The 21,560-nt window shown below is 52.1% G+C and overlaps 1 protein-coding gene across 1 annotated transcript in view; it reads left to right on the plus strand.

Annotated features, from left to right (window-relative positions):
* The window catches only part of ANTXRL (ANTXR like), a 47,297-nt gene extending 26,131 nt beyond the window's left edge, over positions 1 to 21,166 (plus strand). Inside the window, exons 11-17 of the mRNA XM_039478302.2 lie at positions 5,477 to 5,546; positions 6,065 to 6,143; positions 7,816 to 7,902; positions 9,160 to 9,198; positions 10,129 to 10,305; positions 11,855 to 11,935; positions 20,690 to 21,166. Of these exons, the coding sequence (XP_039334236.2) occupies positions 5,477 to 5,546; positions 6,065 to 6,143; positions 7,816 to 7,902; positions 9,160 to 9,198; positions 10,129 to 10,305; positions 11,855 to 11,935; positions 20,690 to 21,166 (1,010 nt within the window). The remainder of the gene's footprint in view (positions 1 to 5,476; positions 5,547 to 6,064; positions 6,144 to 7,815; positions 7,903 to 9,159; positions 9,199 to 10,128; positions 10,306 to 11,854; positions 11,936 to 20,689) is intronic.
* Positions 21,167 to 21,560: the final 394 nt, after the last annotated feature.

Consider the following 21,560-nt stretch of genomic DNA (forward strand, 5'->3'; position numbering starts at 1 on the left):
ACTTATCCATGTAACAGAACACCACCAGTTCCCCAAAAACTACTGAAATAAAAAATAAAAAATTAACAACCACTGAGCATCTTAGTTCCCTTTGCTTTCCCGTTTTAAAATGTATACCTGCTATGAATTTTAATAAATGAGCTCACTGTGAAATCAATAAATTTAACATAACATAATCTTAAGATCTTAAATCACATGAAAAGTTTATTTATAAAGGTTTACCCCATTTACATTTGCCTCATTTATTTTTAATAATTTACCTAGATTACTTATGAATATTGAGATAGTAGACAAAGCTAGAACCTTTTCAAATTATTTTTCTGTCAATCATTTTTATACCCTCTAAATATCAGGTGTTCACCTAATTAAGAACCTTATAGTTAAATATTGGGTATTTTGCTGATAACTGAAAAGATACAGCTGTTTTCATTAAACCAAAAATATTAAGTTAGTCTTACTTACCAAAAGAATGCCCAAAGATCATTCTATTTTAGGCTGAGTTTGTAATTTTATAACCTTTGTGCCAAACCCTGACACCACAGAGTATTTAGTAAATATAAAACTGACCAGTAAACCCAGGCAAAAATGTATGGGGACAATTTTGAGAAGATTTTTATCTTACCAAAAATGTTTAAACCAGATTATTTATTAAAGATTTACTTAAGTAATGTGGACTCAAGAGCCTTGGGGTTAATTATCGCATATTTTATATGAGCACCATTTATATAAGTCAATCTAAACAGAATTCCTTAAGGGATTTCTGGTTGACTATGTCAACCAGATTTTACCATGTAGACACAACATGACACTTGTATGTATGTGTAAACACACCTAAATATATATATATATATATATATATATATATATATATATATATATATACACACACACACACACACACAAGGATTTTATAGCTTACATTTTAGAATGTTAGTCATAAGACAATGAAACATACAAACTAACCAGTTAATAGAAACCTGTTGTGACCAGACACGGTGGCTCATGCCTATAATCCCAGCACTCTGGGAGGCCAAGGAGGGCAGATCTCCCGAGTTCATGAGTTTGATGCCACCTTGGGCAACACAGCAAAACCTCATCTCTACCAAAAATACAAAAAAACTAGCTGGGCGTGGTGGGGCAGGCCTGTATTACCAGCTACTCAGGAAGCTGAGATGGGAGGATCACTTGAGCTTGGGAAGTGGAGGTTCCAGTGAACCAAGATAATGCCACTGCACTCCAGGCTGGGTGACAGAGTGAGACCCCCAACTCAAAAATAAATAAACAATTAATTAATTTAATTAAAATAAATTTTGAAAACATAAAAAATAAAAGCCTATTGAATAAAAATTATATTTCTGACAAAATTGGTAACTGTTAGCATGGCTACACTTTATTTGCTTCTATCAGTAGTCTAATGAGGGCTACTGATAAAAGTTTTGAGTAAAACTTTTTATAGCAGTTTGATTTTTAACAACTCCTTTTAGCCTTTTTAAAAATTTTTCAGGTTTGAATAAATTTAGAGTTAAATTTTCAATGTTTACATTTAGCAATGACTGGTTGAATTATATAATAAAAACAAAATCTCCAAGTAGCCCTGACTGTATCTTTTGTTTGACAGTCTGTTTTTTTGAAGGGGAAGGAAAGCATCATAGCAGTTTTATAGCATTGAATTTTCCTTTTCTTTATTTTTTTCATCCCTGTATGTCAGACAGAGCAAAAATGTTATACCAGACTGAGATATATTATTGCTCTGAGTTCAAGATTTTGACCTGTTTAATCTGACCGCCTAAGTTTTGTAAACATTTACCTAGTCCTTTCTTTAGACTATTCATGTTTTAATTAACTGCTCCATCATTCTAATTGTTAGTTAGACAAACCGAAATTTACATTTCCAAAAAATTTCTAGGTTGTTGGTTACCCTGGAGCTTTTGTAATTTGTAAAGCCATTACTTTGAAAACCATTTAACACTTTTTTAAAAAAAATCTTGGCTGGAATACCATGAGCAGTGAACTTATCTCAATGCCAGTAGAAAAGTCTGAAGATCTGAAGCATATAGAATAAAATAGAGATAGAAACAGAACTTAGAATATTCTACATGTTAACTCTATATTGGCAGAGTGTTTTAGAGAGTTTGACTAATGACTATTTGGCTCTGAACTTTCCTTGATGGACTTTGCCCATCAGTTTAAAACGTGCACAGAAATGGGCTATAATATGTAGTTGGCTGGAATCCCAGAAAATCTGGCATGCCTTAATGTTTGAGAATCCCATGCATTTTCTTTTTAATCTCTCCAGAGCAAAGAAAATCCTGCAAACCTCCTGTCAGGAAAGGTCAGGAGTTTGGACAGGTGCTTTGGACAGAGGCGACTGCCCTAGTGGCTTTTGGTTAGCCATCCTGCATCCATGATTTAGAATGCTGATTTTCACAAGCACAGATTTTCAGAAACAAGGAAGAGAAAAGAGCCAAATCAATTACAGACACACAGAACCAAACCGAAATCAGTGTTGACAGAGATTTTACCACAGTGTGCAGATCAAACAAAATATTTAATTAGGCAAGCAGAACTAAAAGTGAATTTGCCAGAAAAGACATGCCTCACAAACAAATGTAACTTATGTAGAAACAAGGTGCTCAAATCAGAAAAACACTTGTCATTATACCAGAAAGAATTTATCAGAAAAGACAAAAAATGTAAGGTCTTTGGCTTACAGCGGCCTTATCCAAATCAGATGCTGAATAAGTGAAGAGCTTCTATTCAAAAGCAGAAGGCTCAGCCTGAGTGAAGACTCTCCAGGGCAGAAACGGCAAGTCACAGAAGCAGAGAGCTCCGGGGGCTCCAGGGAGGACTGCACCCCAGTTCCAAGAATCGGTGATTTCTTCCAATAGCGGTCCTACTCCTGGTCCTACTTCCGGAAACAACAGAGTTTCTCTCTAAAAGAAAATAGTATTTATTCAGGAACAGTGCCCTGCACTGGGAATACGTGTGTCATAGTAATGTGCATAGTCAGGGAGGTAAAAGAAGACCAAGGCTTTTAAAGGAGAAATGAAGCTTAGAGAATTGTTTTGAGATCATTACCCTTGCCTAAAAAGATCAATAATAGGGTGACACTGGCCCAAGGCTGGACAGGCAGTTCTGGGCACATGTTGCTGTGGAAGTCTATTTTGCGTTAAGTTTGCAGTGGCTTTAGTGGAAGGTTATGGTTTTAGCAAAGTCCTTTCTGATAGTTTTTGTTATCAGGCATATGGGATAAAACCCTCTCTTTGTAGCCTTTCTCAGCCCTATTGTCGTGGATTTTTTTTTTTTTTTTAACACAAGTGACTCCATTTTAGCTCAGACAGTTTTCCTGTAAGGATGGAGAGCTAGAGAGAAGCATGATGGAAGAGCTTGCCCGGGGCCATACAGTTCACGTTGGAGGGCGGGAGAGCAGACCCAGGCGATCTGCCTGCCCTACGAGGGCCTTCTGCCCCACTGTGATGGCAGCTTTTGCGGAAGAGGGTACCCAGCCTGCCTCCGTGAGGTGAATTCATCTACCTTCTCTGTGGGCCTGTGGGTGTACTGGCTTCCCACCCTGGAGGTTCCCAGTCTACCTCTCCATACACAGGCCAACACCGATGTCTTACAGCAGGAAGCCCATGCCACAGCTTTGGGCACCTGTGTAGATGGCCATTCTGCTCCTGGTTGATAGTAAAAAGAAGCTTAATTTTTATAAAATTGAGAACAACCTTGAAACCTATTTTCACTGTTAGGAAGATATCTCTGGAAAATGTCCCTGGAGTGTGGGCCACCACTGAACACGCCTCTCCTCCGCCCCCCACTAGATGGCAGCGTGCCTTCCCTGGCCTCTGATGCCAGCCTGGAGGTGTAGGTCAGGGAGAGACTTCCCTCCCTCTGTCCTGCATGTGTCCCTGTGGGGCAGCAGGGGCAGAGCCTGGTTCTGGCTTCTGGAAGTGCCTGGATGCAATTTTTGTCAACCTAAATACCTAGCAGAGAGAGTCTCTGTAAACAGAAATACTATTTATTCAGGAACAGGGCATCGCAACAGGAAAACACATGCCAGAGTAAACTGTGTGCAAATTTAGGGAGGCTAAAAAACCCAAAAAACAGAGAAAGGTTTTTAAAGGAAAAATGAGGAGAATGACATAATGGTTTTGAAATCACTATCCTTGGCTGAACAGGTCAATACCACAGGTTCTGCCAGTCTCAGGTTGGCCAGGCAGTTGCTGGGCCCTGGGAAGCCTGGGCCCTGGTAGCTGAGCCCAGTGGGTACGGAGCTGGAGCAAAGCCAGCGGGCAGAGGCAGCCCGGCCCACGCCCTCCCGCACAGCTCGGGAGGCGTGAAAGAGTGTGGGCTCAGGAGTGAGAAGGTTCCATGTCTACATGTTACGGATCTCTCCTGAACCCTCCACACTCCCACACAAATGAATAAAACAATGCATAAATAAAAACTGGAAAACAAAATTACAGACTTAAAAACAAAAACGCAGTCCCCTCCTCAGGCTTCCCTGTCGTGGCAAATGGTGTCACTGTCCACCCGGTTGTTCTGACAACACTCAAATATCACCTTTGACTCCTCCCAGCCTCCTCGCCACACCCAGTCCACCAGCAAGAACTGTTGCCTCCATGTACAAAATATATCCTGGATCTCCTCAACCCGGACAGATTCGCTGCCCAAGAAATAAAACCCAGCCCCTCCCCAGGGCCCATGAGGCCCCGCCACCTGCCCTGGGTCACTTCTTTCCCTCCTTGACAAGGTCAGCGAGTCACTGCCCGGGGCGTTGGCACACGCCACTCTCAGCCACAAGCACTCTTACCTGGGATCTTAGTCCAGCTGGCTCCTGATCTTTTTAATCTCAGTTGAAATGTCACCTCTTCAGAGGGAATGTATTTTTCATGGAAGTTTTCAACAGTATGGAAAATAACAAGACTTGTGCAATGAACATGAAACAGTCATCACCTACTTTTAATAATTCTCAACCTGCCCCAACCTGCTTTCCTTGGTACCCTTACCACAGAGCATTTTGAAGCAAACCCCTGGCCTTGCATCATTTCACGTACAAATGTTTCAGTTCTTCTAGACCAGAAATTGTGTCTACAAGATAGAGAAGTCACCCATAATGAAGCGGCTGTCCCTTCCCCTCTTGTCACCTCACCTCCTCTGGTCATGGACATCGCAGCACGTTGCACTCTCTGTCAGCTCTTTTGTCCTGTTTTTATTTTGTTTTATGTGTCCCCTGCAATCTCTAAAGGTGAGTCCCTTTAGAGCAAGGACTCTGCCTGCCTGTTCCTGTTACACAGGAGAGCACTGCACAGTGCCTGAGTGTGCTGGGTGTTCACAGGGGTCTCTGCAAGAGGAAGGCAGAGCCCACATGCTGGTCCTGGGCCACAGGGTCAGCTCTGCATGCTGAGGACAGATGTGGGGAGGGACAGTGGGCAGACATGTGCATTGACATTCTTCTCACATCATTTTATTTTAGATGAACAGCCAATGCAGATCAACCCGAATTCCATGACTTGCCCTGGGCCAAAACTAGAAACACCTGGAGAGTAAGTACCCCTGGCAGGAGGCCTTAGTGGACAAAAGGCCAGGGGGTCAGGGTTGGGCACCATGAGGTGTACAGAATGTGGATGCCCCCTGCTGTGGCAGCAGGTGTCTCGAGCTGGGCAAAGAGCACCCTCTTCCCCACATTCCTTTTTGGTGGCCCCAAGATGTTGAGTGATCTGTGGTGTCCTAGGATCTGTGAGGAGGGAGGAGGAGGGAGATGATTGCCCAAAGAATGGTACCTTCGCTCCAGCTTGCCTTTCAGAGTTAAGCCAACAGACTGTAAAAGCCGGAATGGTGACACCAAGCAGACCTCCCTGGTCACTTAGGAAATGGTCACAGTGGCATGAGACCCCATGCGCGGCCACTCACTGCCTGACCCACCTCCCCCTTGGTCATCATTGCTGAGTTAACCTGCTAGTGACTGGGAGTGACCTCTCATCACCCGTGCTGTCCGCTGGCCAAGGGCAAGAACTGTATCTCTCCCGGCTGGCTCTCACCACCTGCATTTTTGGTGCTTTAGGAAGTTCTTAATTGAAGTCAGCTTGAACGACGGTGTCTCATTCTTCAAGAGCAACGTCAGCGTCACGGGCACCACATGTGTGAGTACCAGTGCAGGGCTGCAAACATGTATGAGGACTGTCTAGAGCTCCTGCGCCAGAAGGAGATGCACCCTGGGGAGGACAGAAAGGGCAGCCAGTTCCCAGGCAGTCCCAGAAAGCAGCGTGTGCAGCGGGAACCTGGTGCTGCGTCATCCTGGCTTCCAGCTGGCAGGTGGGTGAGGCTGGGAGGCTGTCCACCAGAAGCCAGAGTCCAGCGCCTCTAGTGTCCAGTTTCTCCACGCAGGCTTCCCAGGCCCAGGAGCTCGGGAGGATTCCACGAACTGCCGTCAGGGTGTGTGTGCCGCTGAACTGCTGCCCCAGCTGCTGATCTGGTCCTAAACCTGCTCATGTCCCTGGCCCCCAATCCTGCCTCATGGTCACCTGGTGTCATTGTCCAGATGCCTTCAGCCCCCTTTCTACCTCTCCTCCTTGCTTGAGCCATTGAGCTGTCCCTGTTTCTTCCTCGAGCTCTGCAGTATGTCCCTGCCTGCTGCAGAAGTGGAGACTCTCAGGCACTCAGACCGGGGCTCAGCTCCAAGAGTCCCCAGGGAATGGAGGTGCTGTGCCCCGGGTCCCGGCTCTTCAGAGATCCACGTCTTTGGGCAGCTTGGCCCAGGGCCACATAGGCAGGAGGATGCACTGGAGGGACGGGCGGGAGGCCTGAGCCCATCCCGCCGCCTCGTGCCCAGTCTCACCTGTGAGGACGCACCAGTGTTGAGGGTCCTCCCTCTGGGTCTACCCTTGCCGGTCCCTGCACATCCACACACAGATCAGCAGGCGGAACGCACACATGCCCATCAGTCATCCACTCACTGACGGCTCGATGGTGACAGGCACATCAGGAGCTGCCCTGGGGCTCCAGTCTCACCAGCGGCCTTCATGCTTGGCCTCAGTGGTTCCTCTCCTTCAGCCAGTCTGGTTCCCAGCACAGGCTCTCCCTCCTCCCCTCCCCTGCCGTACCTTCCCCATCAGCCTTCTCTCTAAGCAGAACTCTGGACTTTGGGAAGGCCTGGGCAGCCTGCGTTCCCACGGATGCTGCTCAAGGTCCCTTTACTGTGAGGACCCCCCAGAGAAGTGCTCCTTTTGCTACACCCCAACCCGGTTCTGAGCAGGACTTCCTCTGAGCTCTCTAAACCTCACAAGTGCCCCCAGGGAGGCTCATTCCCCTTGCACAGGCGTGGAGACTGAGGCTCAGACCCATGCATGGATGTGCCCACGGTGCAGAGCCTGGAAGTGGGGAGAGAGGCTGTGGGGGATGGACCTGGGTCTCCTGACCCCGCTCCTGTGCCTGCACCTCTCAGCCGCAGCACCCCCACCCTCGCCCGTCTTTATACCTGTAGATTTTGTGATCCTCACAGAAGCCCTGTGCTGCAGGCAAGGTGTGCAGTGAGGGTGGGTGCATCAGACCATGGAAGCTTCTGGGACTTTCTTTGCAGGGCTCCAGGGCAGACCTTTTCAGTAGGGCCAGAGGAAGCATCTGTAGCTCTCTGGGGCCCAGCCGTGGCCACTGGTCCCACTGTGGTATGCGGAAGCAAGGCCAGCTAGGGAGAGCAAGGAGTGGGCAGATGGGGCCCCAAGTGGATGGCACAGGGAAGAGGCCACCCAGGCCCTCCCAGGCCTGGCATCACTCTGTTTCTTGGGCATGGCTCATGGTGTTCTCTTTCTCCACCAGGGCTTTTTCAGCAACTGGATGTATTTTCTGCCGCTCCTGGGGCTGCCACTGCTGCTGTGTTGTCTCTGGCCGCTGTGCCGCAGGAAGGCAAGTGCTCTCTGCCCGCCCAGCCCTGGGACCCAGGCCCACGCCTGCCCTCCGAGGGACTCTGACATGTGACTGCCCCGTGATCCTACCTATGGGAAGTTTCCTTCAACTCCCGGCTCATCACATGAGCCTGGGAAGGCACAGACCTGTCCCCACGTTCCCAGAGCCTAGCAAGTCTGGGCTTATGCAGGACCTCCTGCCCCGGGCTGGCCACAGAGAGCTGGCCTGGGATGCCCTGGACGTGGAGCTGAGCCCTGCCCTGGCTGCCAGAGAAAAGTGACCCCGGAACCCCTGAAACCAGGACTGCCTCAACAAGCCAGACTTCCGGTAGCCTCAGATGGACAAGTGCCAGGAGGCGGCCTCTGTGTGGAGGGAGGAAGGGAGGGTCCCCCATGAGGTCCTGACGGCCCACATGGAGGACGGTGCTGTAAACCCCCAGATGTCTGTGCCTCGAGAAACCAACGTGGATCTCAGCACATGTCCGATGCCTTCCCCATTCCTCCATCTGTCTTTACTGAGCTCCAGCTTCCCCTAGGCCCCCTGCTGAGCTGGGGAGGAGCAGAAATGAAGCAGCCACTGTTCCCCACAGGGAGCTCACAGTCCTGTCTTGTCAGGGCTGAGGGTGAAATGTCCCCCACAGGAGTGGGAAGGGCCCCTGTAAGGCAGAACAGGAGCTAAAAGCAGACACAGAGCCTGGTGCAGGGAGAATGGAAGGGGTGCTGGGAGCTAGGTGGATGGACCCAGCCCAGAGAGCTGCAGACAGAGGACAGAGCAGCGGGAGGATAGGACAGAGCTCAGCCCAGGGAACACGCAGGGCTCATCTCTGCCCAGGGAGCTGCAAGCAGAGGAAGCTGGGGACTCGGCCGTGAGGCTGGGAGGTTAGGGAGGGCTCTCGGGAACAGACAGGCTCTCCCTGAAGAAGGGAAGTGGGGCAGGCACTCTCTTCTCCATGTGGCTGTAGGCAGAGAAGGACACCTGCAGGAGTTGGGGCTCTCTAGGGTCCTGGTCCCTGGCCTGGATGACCCCTAGGACCCCCACAGCGGCAGTACAGGCGTTCCCCTTGGGTAAGACTGGAGGCTGAGGCCCGGGAGGAGGAGCCTGCCGAATCCAACTTCACAGGCTCAGGGTGGCCAGAGTGACACTCCAAAGACAGTGTTCTGTTCTTCTGCTCCAGACCAGGGTCCCAGCTGTGCACAGGCCAAGGCAGAGCCCACTCACCCCCAGCCACCCCACATTTGTCTCTTTTGAACGTTCCAGACTGTCAAGGAGCCAGAACCTGTGCAGAAGCCGAAAGAGGTAAGTCATGGTTCTGGTCCAGATATTGTCACATCCCACACAGTCCACTGACCCTCACCGAGAGTGCCATGAAGCCTGCGGCCCATGATCTCCACCTGCTTGGGCAGAGAAGAAGGTGACAGAGGGGCAGAGTGGAGCCTGAGAAGGACGGGGACTCACAGTGATGTCCCCAGCACACCCTTCCCGCTCCCTGGACCCCTCAACCTGAGCCTGTCACCAATTCACAGCCTGGGGTGGCCAGATTCAGCAACCGTGATGATCTCTCCTGAATAAGTGGGGTGCTTCTGTCAATATCCCAAGAACCTGTTGTAAGATGCTAAGAATGGACACGCTCTGGAAAAGGACCTGTCCCCCTCCCCAGGTTCCAGACGTGGGTGTGGCTCCATTGGCCTCTCTGGATCCCTGTCTCTAGGCAGGGCGGAGGGGCTGGCTGGGGTTAGCTTCTCCGGACTGCAGGGCTGAGGGATGGGGGAGTTCTGGCAGACACCGGACCAGGAGAGACACCAGCCCAGTGAGCACAGGGACCTGGAGTCCAGGAGCAGGTTGTGGCTCACCTGGGTTGGAGAACCCCTGCCAGAGTCCATGGGCAGTGGTGAGCATCTGAGGCACGAGGCCCTGGGCCTGGGATGGGGTGGGAACAGGCCTCCCTGGCTAAGGCTGGCCTCTGCGGTGCTGCAGAGTGGGTCCGGGGAGGCTGCATCTGCAGCCAGCTAAGTGCGGGCAGTCACCTGCAAATGCTGGGACCACTGCACAGCTCCCAGAGCAGGCCTCTTTCAACAAGGACAGAGTTTGCGTGTTTCTCACATGAAGGACCCTCCCCTGTGGTGTGGGTTTCTCTCTGATCCTTTCATTCCTCAGACACACATCTGGCAGTGGCCAGCACTGTGCTCAGCCCGCACTGTCAACAGACAATTGTCTTTATTGTTTTAGGAGCCAGAGCCGGAGAAACCACCACCTCCACCTCCACCACCACCACCACCACCTCCGCCCCCGCCTCCGCCCCCGCCTCCGCCCCCGCCTCCACCCCCACCTCCTGGAAACACCTGCCCCACTGTGATTGTTTGCTGCTCTGGGTGCCAACAAATGTGCGGGATGAGAGGGATAAAGGTGAGAAGGGCACAGTGGAGAGGGGTTGTGACCCCCGGCTGGGACTGCGGGAGGAGGGGGCAGCTGGGTCCCCCTGCAGAGGCCTGGGCCCTGGAGAAAGGCAGGCTCTGTGGGGGCTGGATTTTGGTCACTTGATGCCAAGAGCAATCAGATGCCCACCTGTGGCCCACCCTAGTGCCCCTGTGGCAGACATGTATGAGGACTCCTGTCCCCTGCACCACAAGATCTGTCCCCGCACATCAAACTCCCTCTCTAGAAGGATCCGTGTTTCTGTACAGTGGCAGCTTTTGATGTCTGGCCAGCCCCTGGTTCCCACAGGGGTGCCTCAGCTCTGGAAGTGGTTTAATTATTAAACCACCTGCCTGCAGGTGCTTAGGTCTAGCAACCTGAGTCACAAAAGGTCACACAGATCAGAAAAAAAAAAAGAAATGACCAGTCCTGGCACACGTTCTCCCCATCACTAACACTGCAGAGATGCCAGAGGCACCTGCCAGCCCAGGCAGCGGGATCTTCAGGCAGTGAGGAAAAGCTGGCACTGAGTGAGCTTGGCGCCTGCTGAGATGGGCTCACAGGTGCTCCAGGGAGGGGAGGAGGTGGGGACCTGAACTACCTCACCAGACACCTGCACAGGAGCCACCCTCCATGAGAAGACCTCCTTCACGAGCGGGTCCAAGGCCCATGTTGCTGAAGGGAACCCAGCTGGGCAGCAGCAGAGGGCCCTGCACAGGGGTAGAGAGGGCACCTGGGTGGCTGGTGTTGAGAGAGAAGGACCCCAGAGTTCCTGCCTGGCTCTGCCGCTCCCCGCTTGGTCCTGGCCCCTCCCCCAGGGGAAGATGGGCGCTTACTCCTGGCAGTGTCAGGTTCCTCCACAGCTTCTGGGGCAGCCAGGCCTATTTCTCCCTGGGGTGTGGGGCACAGAGAAGCTGAAACACAGCCTCCAGGGGGAGGAAGTCACCTGCCAGCGGCCTGCACTGCCTTGCACTGCACAGCCCTCATCCCATACCCACCAGGGTCCAGAAAGGCCTGACTCCAGCGCCGAGTGGCCAAGGGGCTGCCCACGTGGGTCCTGGGCTGCTTTCTGGCCTGTTTTTTCTCTGCCTTCCTCTTCTTCCTTCCCTGGTCTCAGGCACCACTCCCTGAGCAGGGCACGGTCCTCTCACCTGCCTTCCCCCATGTGACCCAGCAGCAGGTCTCCTTCTTCCCTCCGTGAGCTCCTGCCCAGGCCCCCGTGCCCAGCTCACGCTCCCCTTCAGGACCTCCGCTCGGAACCCCAGTCTCCTCCCGCCTTTGGACTTTTCATCTGAATCTGCCCCTGGCTTTTCCACTTTCTTCACCAAAATACTGTTTTGTTCTAGATTCCAGAACTCTCTATGGGTACAGTGACCATGTCCCCAACACAGAAGGCTGCTGGGCCCCTGCCCCAGGGGGAGATGGGAGCTTTGTCTGGATGTGCTCCTGAGGACAGAGCTGTGGGGGACTCAGGGGTCCTGATGCCTCCCGGAGACGGTGCCAGGCTACATGGTTTCCTCATCACCACATTGCTTTTCAGGGCAATCTGGATACCTTTGGTGACCTCTGTCACCCAGACTGCAGTCAGGTGCCATGGATATGGTGTCAGCACAGGGACCAGGTGAGCTGGGGCACAGGGACACACTTGACGGACAGAGGCCACTACTTTTCCCCTGACTGCTGTCCTCTGGAATTGTGGCTCAGAGAGCCATATCAGGCATCTGCCAAGGAGAATAGCACAAGAAACACAGAAATGGTACCCATGGGCCTCCCCGCGTTTCTGGACATGGCACCCATACGCTTCCTTTGCTGGCACCTGGGGCCGGGAGTGCTGTTGGGGTGGCAGACAGGGTTGTCGGGCAACACTGACTGGTTCTCTGGAAGAAGGATTCCTTCCTTGGGTCACTGCCTTGGGACCATGGGGAGGACCAAACAGTTAAAATTTTCTCTTTGTAACTTATTATGAATGAGGACCAATAGTTATTAACGAGGACTCAGTAACGTACGGAGTCCTCCCAGGGGCCAGTTGCTAGCCGACGCCAGGCTTTCACTGTTTTCATCCTCCCAACAGCTGCACCAGTTGGTGCTATTATAACCAGTTTACTGAGGGGGAGCGAATCGCTGAGAGATTAAGTCCCAGGTCCCTGCTCCCAAAGCCCGTGAGTGACAGGGCTGGATGTGAACTGGGCATGGCTGCTGCGCTGATCCTGCACTGCCCTCCTTTCCCATCAGCACCAAGAGCCTTTCTGCTCAGGCCCTGGGGCCCGGGAGAGCCCTGCTCATCTGCCGGGGGCTCATCTGCCTGTACTTCCCACAGTGCAGCCCTTTGCACCTGGAAGACGATCTCATCCCCAGGGTTTATAGAGAGACCTGCACTGGCCAGACGTCCTGCATCAGGACGGCGCAGGCTCTCTGTGGCCAGGTGGCTGTGCACTGAGAAGACCTTGCAGGTTGTGAGCCTCTGGACGCCGCTGATGAGAAACGGGCCGGGAGCCCCGGGAGGCGTGCTGACACCTGGCAGGGCATTGTGGTGTCTGACGCAGGCAGGGCTCCTCCAGCCGCTGGGCTCCTGGCTCTGCGCCTCTGCACTGGGCTCTCAATCCCAGCCACGCTTACACAGAAGCCCATCCTCCAACCCAGGTCCCATAGGCCTCTCCACGTTGCCACAGCGCAGCTCCAGTCACACAGAACTAGTCCAACCTTGTGCACTGAACAGGCGAGACGCTCAGTCAGGCAGGAGGGACAGAACGTGATGGCAGAGTGTGAAAATGGGCACCTCAAGCGGAGGGAAAGCAAGAGACATGGGGGTAGGCACAGGAAAGAGCCAGAAATGGCCTTGCTGCCCAGTGTGGTGATGCAGGGATGGAGCAAGAATCTGAAATTGTCCCTTTCCTGAGGGCAGCTCTTTGAAGCTAAGGTTTTGGGGAGGGCGGCAGAGTAATTGCATGAGGGAGGGCACTTACCACTGCTCAGGGCTCCGCCAGGCCCTTGTGACTGTCAACACGTGAAGTCCACCCTGTAATTCTTGGAGGAGGAGAGACAATCCCTATTTTACTAATAGCAGAATAGAGGCTCAGAGTGGCCCAGAAAGCTGCCCGAGGCCACCTCCAGTGCTATCAGAAATCAACCCGGATCTTCCCTAACCCAGGGAGGCCCACAGCTATGCCGTGTAGACCTGGGCTCCCTTCCAGCCCCTCTGCCACCATCTAATTTTACCTTGTCCTTCCCAACTGTGATCCTGAAGACCCAACTGAGTGTCTTGTAAGATTTGTGTCGGGTACCCAAGAATTCAGACAGGCTAGCAGGAGTTCCCAGTTCTCCTCTTTGAGGCTTCAGTGTGCTGGACCCAGGATCTAATGTGAATCATGCACTGAAGAGGTGCACGAAATTGTCCCATTCCTGAGGACAGCTCTTTGAAGCTAACGCTGGGGGGAGAGTGGCAGAATAATTGCATTACAGAGGGTATTTACCACAGCTCAGGGTCCCCGCCAGGCCTTTGTGACTGTCATTGTGTGAAGTCCACCCTGCAGATCTCGGAGCAGGAGAAACAATCCCTATTTTTTGAATGAGGCCCGCCTGAGACATGCAACCAATTGCAGAGCTACAGGGTCAGCCTGTAAGCCTAGTCCTGGGTGTACAGAGCCAGACATCAGCCAGGCTGCTGGCGAGCCTGCAGCTTCCTGCTTGGAGACACTGGGAATGTGACCTTCCTGCCTGAGCCAGGGGCTCCCTAAGTGAGAATGAGGCCAGAGACTGGAGGAGACAGTGCATCTCAGTGGGAACCTACTGAAGACCAGGCTTGGGTAGCTCAGCCCCAGCCAGGCAGGCCAACTGCAGCTGCAGGGCTGTGGAGGCATCCGTGAGATGTCCTGCCCGGGCCAGGCACAGACTTCTGTCCCTTCACTGCAGAGTGAAGAGGTGACCTGGGAGCCGCATTGCCCTCTTCCAGGATCTCCCCTCAGACAGAGACTCACTCAGGCCTCAGCAGAGTGGGAGATCCTGAAAGAATCAGTGCAGGCCTCTTTCTCCATCCATGCCCTGGCCTTGCGGGGGTGCTATTTCCAACCTCTTCCTGACTTGACATTGCAGGCTGACCTGGGGTATGGATGAGCTCAGGAGGTTGATGAGCCTGTTCAAATGGAGTGTGCCGTTGAATTTAGAGGAGCTGCTGCCTTTTAAAACCTTGCTTACTTGCTCCTTTCAGCAAATCCAAACATTTTGCATTTCAGCACATGATAATACAGTAAATTCTCAAAGGCTAAGTTTATGAAAAATCTCAGCATTTTTGCAGCAAAAGCAGTGAGTCTTGTTTACTTTCAGTTTGTAAAATTGAGTGTGTCTCTCTGCTCCATCACCTTCAGTTCCCTGAATAAATTTGTTAATAGTGTCCCCTTACAGGCCATCCCCCTACGCACTCACACAAAATGAAGCAGCAAGGCTCCAAGGCTCTTGAGCCAAACTCTCCCTCCAGTCCATGCTGAGGATTCTCCTTCGCCTTATCCTGTGGATGCTCATTACGTTCATGGGAAACAGTATTGCTAGATCCATCAGGAAAGAGAGGCTAATAATGTGAAACTTTCTCTCTCTCACCAAATGTAGTGCCCACAATGACGTAACAGCCTTTCCAGTGAGCTTAACTGTGTGCACAGCACAGCAGGAGGCCCTTTAGAAGCTGGATCTGCTTTCCTTCTCACAACACCCAGGAGGGCTCACAGCTGCCTTCACGTAGATGTTAACGTGGGCCAGAAACTGTTGCAAGTGCATTCCACAAACTAATATATGCCAACAGCTTTAATGTGGGGAGGAAGATAGAGGTCCTGCACAGTTAGGTAACCCACCCAGAGTCACACAGCCAGGAAGCAATAGGACCTGCATCCAACAGCCTGGCTCCGGGTCCTTACTGTGTGCACAGCCATCTCTCTGTCCTGCAAGGTGGTCGCCACTGTCTGCATTTCACAGCTGTGGACACCGAGGCTCTGATGTTTAGCGATGGGCTCAGCGTGGCAGCGTTGGTGAGTGGTAGAGCCGGGCTGTGAACTGACCCCAGGGGAGGCTCGTGTCTGACTCAGGATCCACCCCGTGTCCTGCTGTCATTGTGATCTGTGGAATCACCTGCAAGTGCATCTCTCTACGATGTAAAATGTCACACAGCAGGTGCTCACGCAATGTCATTTCACTCAACTTCATCTGAACACTGAGGGAGAAATGATGATGCTGATGAGAAAACAAACCCATTCCCGGCTGAGGCCACTGTCTGTGTGGAGTCGGCATGCTCTTCCCATGTCTGTGTGGAATTTTTCTGGGTACTTCAGTTTTGCTTACCCCCCAGAGATGTGCACGTCAGGTGGACTGGGCGTCTGTGGGCCCAGTGTGAGTCGGTATGGGTGTGGTGAGTGCACGCTGCATCGGCGTGACGCCCTGCCCAGGGTCAGCTCCCACCTTGCACCCTGGGCTGCCGGGATAGGCTCCAGCCTCCTGCGACCCTGAGCTGGAATAACTGAGTAATTAATTATGTTATTTTCTTTTATTAACTTTTCTTAAGGGTATGTAAAGTTCACATTTATTTCACTGTTTAATATTAGAAGCACTTTGGTTTTTATTTAGAAGTCCAGTGATGTCTTCATGACTAGATATGCACCATAGGCACTTAAATTACTTATGTCAATTAATCTATGGTCAAATTAGTTTTCTTGTACACTGTTTCACTGGAAGTCAGGATTTCCAAGAAACTATAGAGAACTTTTAATGAGGCTTTACTGAAATTCACACATAATACATTTGTGCACATTAATATCTTGATTTCACACCGTCACTTGCACGCCTTCTTCTAAATTTGTACTCGTGTTTGCTGGAGGAGCCGTTCTGGATAACAGTTGGAGCTCGGTGCAGACGGGCCTTAGGATGCATTCACAGTCATGGAGCTCCTGAGTTCTCCTCCTGACCACGTGCCCATGGAGGGCGCTAGACCAAGGGACAGGTGTGGCAAAGCCAGGCTGGCTGCAGCCTCCACCTGTCTAGGAATCCCAGCTTGCAGCTGTTCTTGAAGCTAGTGCTTTTTGGGCAAGTTTCAGATTATAACTTTGGTATTGCAATGATAGCAAGCTTCCCTTTGACTCCTCAACACCACCCCACCACCCCAACACACACACACACACACACACACACACACACACACACACACACACATATTCCTGTAACATAATCAGGAAAACCAGAGATTGAACCAAAACTCCAAAGCACTGGCAATTAAGGTTTCAGATTAATTGTTTGCCAATGACCTCAGGAAATGTCCCTTCACCTTAGAGTGGTTGAGCTGATGTGAGAAATAATTAGTTGCTGGCTTAGATATCTGCAGTCAGTAGAGAGACAGTGAGGAAGGAGACCCCTCAAACTTCAGGAACCTCCTCAGCACCTTACACTTTTCCAAAGATTCAGGGGGCAACCAGCTGGAGGTCTCCTCTACTGTGAGGCGCCCAGCCCTGCTCCTCTCCCTCACTGCAAGTGCAGACCCAGACCTCAGAGCTGCTCCCTGTAGCTCCTGGGATAGGCTGGGGCAGAGGAGAGGAGGTGGCCTCAGTGTTAGTGTCCTGGGTCCTGCTCAGGAGGAAATCAAAGGGATCCCTCAGAAGTGGGCAAACGGTAGGTCTGGAATGAGTGTGGTAAATGATTACGGGAATGTTTTGCAATAAGTAAGTAGAAACAAAGGAGGTGGAAATAACATGACTGATTCCTTTCTCTTTACAACAGCAACAAAAAACCAAATACCTATGTATAGCTGTAACAAAAATGTGCTGACCCATGAAACTATAAAACTTTATTAGAATAAGAGAAATTTGGAAATATAAAAATCTAGAGTACAATGTCAACTGTTCCCAGAGGAATTTAGGAGCGTAATACGCTGTTTTAGTGAAAATTGTAATGAAACACTTTTAGAGAATTTGATAAAAATGACTTAAGTTCACTGTGAGTAGAGATGGAAAAAAGAAGGAACAGGGGCTGGGGTCACCCCTGTTCTCACCCCAGCACTGGTGTCAGGGTTGATGAAGTCAGGGAGAAATGAGTGGAAAGCAGTCAGCAGGCCCCGGTACCCTGGGGTACCATAGCCAGTACTTCCTCCTCCCACAAAAACGAACAGAGGCCGCCCCTCACAACATCACCACGGATCCCTCAGGCTGGTGGGCAGTGCCAGGAGAAGGTGCCATCTTCTGGGAGTGGCATTATCCTTTCTGGTTCCTGCCATGTCTCCTAACCATGCAGAAGAGGGTTTGAGCACAATGGCCTTGGCTGCCCCCAGGGATTCCTCAGAGGAAAGTGGGTTTGGGGCTGAGGTCTGAGTGGACAGAGGAAATAACTGGCCAGAAGCCAAGATCTCGCCTAGGCCTTATAATCTGAGTGGTGCCCAGGAGGAGTGAGGTGGGGCTTCGAGCCCCCCTGACAGAGCCACCTCTGTGAGGCCTGGATTGTGGCCCAGCACGTCCCTATGGAGTAACCTGCACTCTGGGTCCAGTCAGTTTGTGACCAGCAGGACAGTGGTAGGTGGAATACACCACTGAGCCTTCTTAAGCCCCAAAGAAAGGTGGAGAAATCATTCCTGTGCTTCCAGGCGGAGCTCTGGGCCAAGCCCATAGACTCTCTGGTCACTCTTGCTCTGAGTATGGCCTTGAGCTTGGTGTGTGACCCGGGGCAGGCAGGGTGAGGGTGCTGCGATGTGAAGCAGCCCCAACTCTGTGCCACAAGGAGAGAGAGAGGCTGTCTGGAGAAAGAGAAAGAGACTCAGCTCTAGTGCTCTGAGGCTTTGGGACCAGGGTTCTCCCCTTCAAGGAAGGCAGCTTGTCAGAGGCAGCATCAGAGCTGAGGCTGAGGTTCAGGATGGCTGGGCTTGGGCGTGCAACATGGAGAGGGGAGAAGCAGAGCCCTCAAGGCAGAAAGCGAGGGAGGGTACCAGGGCACAACCAGCTCTTCTAGCAGCAGGGCTGTGACTGCCTGAAAGCGGGGTGTGTGGAGCCCAGAAGCCTGACAGGGGATGGTCTGGCATGCAGCCTGGGAACAGGGACTGGATCCTGCCGGCAGTGCAGAACACCTCTGGAGGGTGTGAGCTGGGAGGGAAGATGGTCCTGGGAGGGCTGGATTTGGGGGGATGGGCGGAGCCAGGGAGAGCAGGCAGACACACTTGGGTTGTGCTAAGAAGGAAGCCTGAAGCCCTGAACAGGTAGCAGGAGCACAATCAGGCATGGATGAGGATGGACAGGCAGCTGCAGACACAGGTGACTCAGGACAGAGTCTGAGGGGGCACAAGGGGAAGGTGAGCATCATCTTGGATGTGGACCAGCAGGGCAGGGGCAGGAGCGGGCAGACCCCAGGGCAGGGCCTAGAGGGAAGAAGGGCCCCTCTCAGGAGGAGAGAGACCATCTCTATAAGGGAATCCAGCATTTGGGGCATTTGTCACTCACATGCCCAAGGGGAGGCTTTATGTGTGAATGGCAGGTTTAAGCAAGCTCAAAGTCTGCACGCTCTGTGGAGCACCTGTGAGGACTGGAGGGTTTCCTGGAGACTATCAGGCTGAGACTGGCCTGGCAGGGGACCCCTGGGATTCCAGGTAGCCTAGGAAGAGTAGCCTTGAGTAGAGAAGGACCTGAACAGGCCACACATCAAGGAAGCCACAGGCACTGATGGGCTACTGCCCCTGCCATGGACTGTGAGCGTGATCAGCCTACATCACAGATGAGGAGGTCAAGGCAAAGTGTCATGTCCATGGGCATCCTGGGAGCCTGCTGCAGCTCGCCAGCCGCAGATGCTGAGGGGAAGCAGTTACAGTCCTCGGGCATGCAGAGCAGGGACAGGCACACCTACAAGGACATAGCATTTCCCACAACAGGCTCGGCCTTCTGCCAGGACATGAACGGAAAGGCCAAGCAGGGTGGTCACTTTAGCTGGGATCATGGATAAGGGGCTTCCTGGAGGAGGCCACTCTGGAGCTGAATCTGAAAATGTGAGTGGTGGTTCACTGGGTTAGGAAGAGCGTTCTAGAAATGGAGGACAGCTATGCAAATTGAAACGGGAGAGCTGAGAGGCTCTGAGAAAGACTGTTATCTAATTGGTAGCCTGATAAGCCCCCAAGAGAATAACCTTAAGGAAACTTAACAATTCTTGAAAAGGCCAGGCAGGCTCTCAGTTTGCTTTCCTGCATACAAGATGGCTTCTGAAGCTCCAGCCATCACACTCACACTCCAGGCAGAAACAAGAAGGAAAAAGGGAAAGCAACCTTCTTTAAAGCACTGCCCAACAATTCCTATTATATTCCAATTGCCAGAACGCATTCACATGGCCATGTTGCTCAGCAAGGGAGACCGGGAAAATGTCATTTTAAGCTGAGCACATTGCCTCTCTCTCTCTCTCTCTCTCTCTCTCTCTCTCTCTCTCTCTCTCTCTCTCTTTTAAGTTCTGGGATACATGTGCAGATTTGTTACGTAGGTAAACATGTGCATGGTGGTTTGTTGCACCACACTCTCTCTCTTAACAAAAGCAGGCCTCGTTAGTAAGGCAGACAGGAAGAATGGACTTGGAGTGACCAATGCGTGTTTGGTATTGCTGGGCCCATTTGAGAGATGGGAAAGTCATTCCCAAGGGGTTGAGTGACTTGCCTGAGGTTGGAGGCTAGATTGAACCTCCGTCTCTTTGACCTTACTTAGAGTGACCCTGACGGCCTTTTAGAAAGGCCCTGATCAAGTTTTCAGACAGGCTTGCCCCGATCATGGGCCTAAGAAGGCAGCAGAGGGAAAGGCATCGCAGAGAGAGAGAAGACAGTCACTGTGTGGCTTGCAGCTGTGTGGGTGATGGGCTGGCTACGCTGGTGTGTGCCCAAGATGAAAGCAAAGCAGCTGCTTCTGCAAGACAGAGTTTGCTCTTCCTACGGGCCTGGATCATCCTCTTCCCAAACCAAGGGAACTGCGGAGCTGCTGCCTTTGCAGCTTATCACCCACCCAAGGGTCCCTGGAGCCAGCCTGGAGGGCGTGGTGTGCGCTCATCCCTTCCACAGGCTCACTAGAGCCTTCCGGGCCATGCTGGGGCACAGAGGGAACTGGGGCCTCCTCCTGGCTGCCAGGGGGAAACAAGTTCAACCGCAGGGCTGAGGGAGTCCAGTCAGAGACTCAGCGCTGCCTGGAGAGGCAGGGCGGACTTTTGGTCCTTGAGCTGAGTCTGGAAGGAGTCGTCCAGGCTGGAGGCAGCACACAGGGGAGAGAGGAGGAGCACAGCAAGGCCCATCCCGTGGGTCCAGATGGGTCCTGGCCCCACCCCTTGAGCCAGGCACCCACAGCCTTCTGAGCCCAATTCCAGTGCCATCACAGTGACCTTCTCTCTCTTTTCTTCCCCACAGGGGAGGTGCCTCAGCTTAGGCCTTGCACAGTCCCAATGTGTACAGGCTCCCTGCTGCCCGGAGATCTGCTTTCCACTCAGCCAGGAGTTCCTTCCCCCACCACAGGCTCCCTGCAGCCCAAGGATGTGCCTGAGACACAGCCAGGAATGCCTCGCCCTTAAACAGGCTCCCTACCACCCAAGAATGTGCCTGAGACACAGCCGGGAATGCCTCGCCCTTAAACAGGCTCCCTGCAGCCCAAGGATGTGCCTGAGACACGGCCAGGGGTACTTTTCCCAAGCACAAACTCTGTGCAAACCAAAGAGCTGCCTTCCACCCAGCCGGAAGTGCCTCCCCCTCACCTGCTCCTCCAGGTGTGGCCACCTCCCTGCTAGGTGCTCCAGGCCTCCCTCCAGGATGCTGCCGCTGCTCCCCCCACTGTTCGGGCACACTGCACAACCCCCTTTGTCTGTCCCTCCCTCAGAGCCCAACTTCTAAGACACCAAACACCCAAGATTAACAAGCTTTTGTTACTGAACTGGAAATATACATCAAGTCTTCATTTGTCGGTCAAAGGAGTTGAATTCTTGCTGATGAACCAAGAGTTTGTCACCAGCAAGCTTATCCTCTGAGTGAGCTGGATTTATAACTGCGCCTGATGGGACACAGCGCCCTGGTGCCGTGGGGATGCCAGGCATGGATGCATTCCATTCCCAACAGCCCTGACTTTATCTGTCACCAAGGGGTGGGACACATGAGTTCTAAGGCCAAATTCTCCAAATTCTCTGTTTAAAAAGCCCAAAAACTCTTTTTTTTTTTTTTTTTTTTTTTTTTTTTGAGACAGATTCTTGCTCTGTCACTCAGGCTGGAGCGCAGTAGCACAATCTCAGCT

The sequence above is a fragment of the Saimiri boliviensis genome, chromosome 12 (assembly GCF_048565385.1).
Source record: "Saimiri boliviensis isolate mSaiBol1 chromosome 12, mSaiBol1.pri, whole genome shotgun sequence".
NCBI lineage: Eukaryota > Metazoa > Chordata > Mammalia > Primates > Cebidae > Saimiri > Saimiri boliviensis.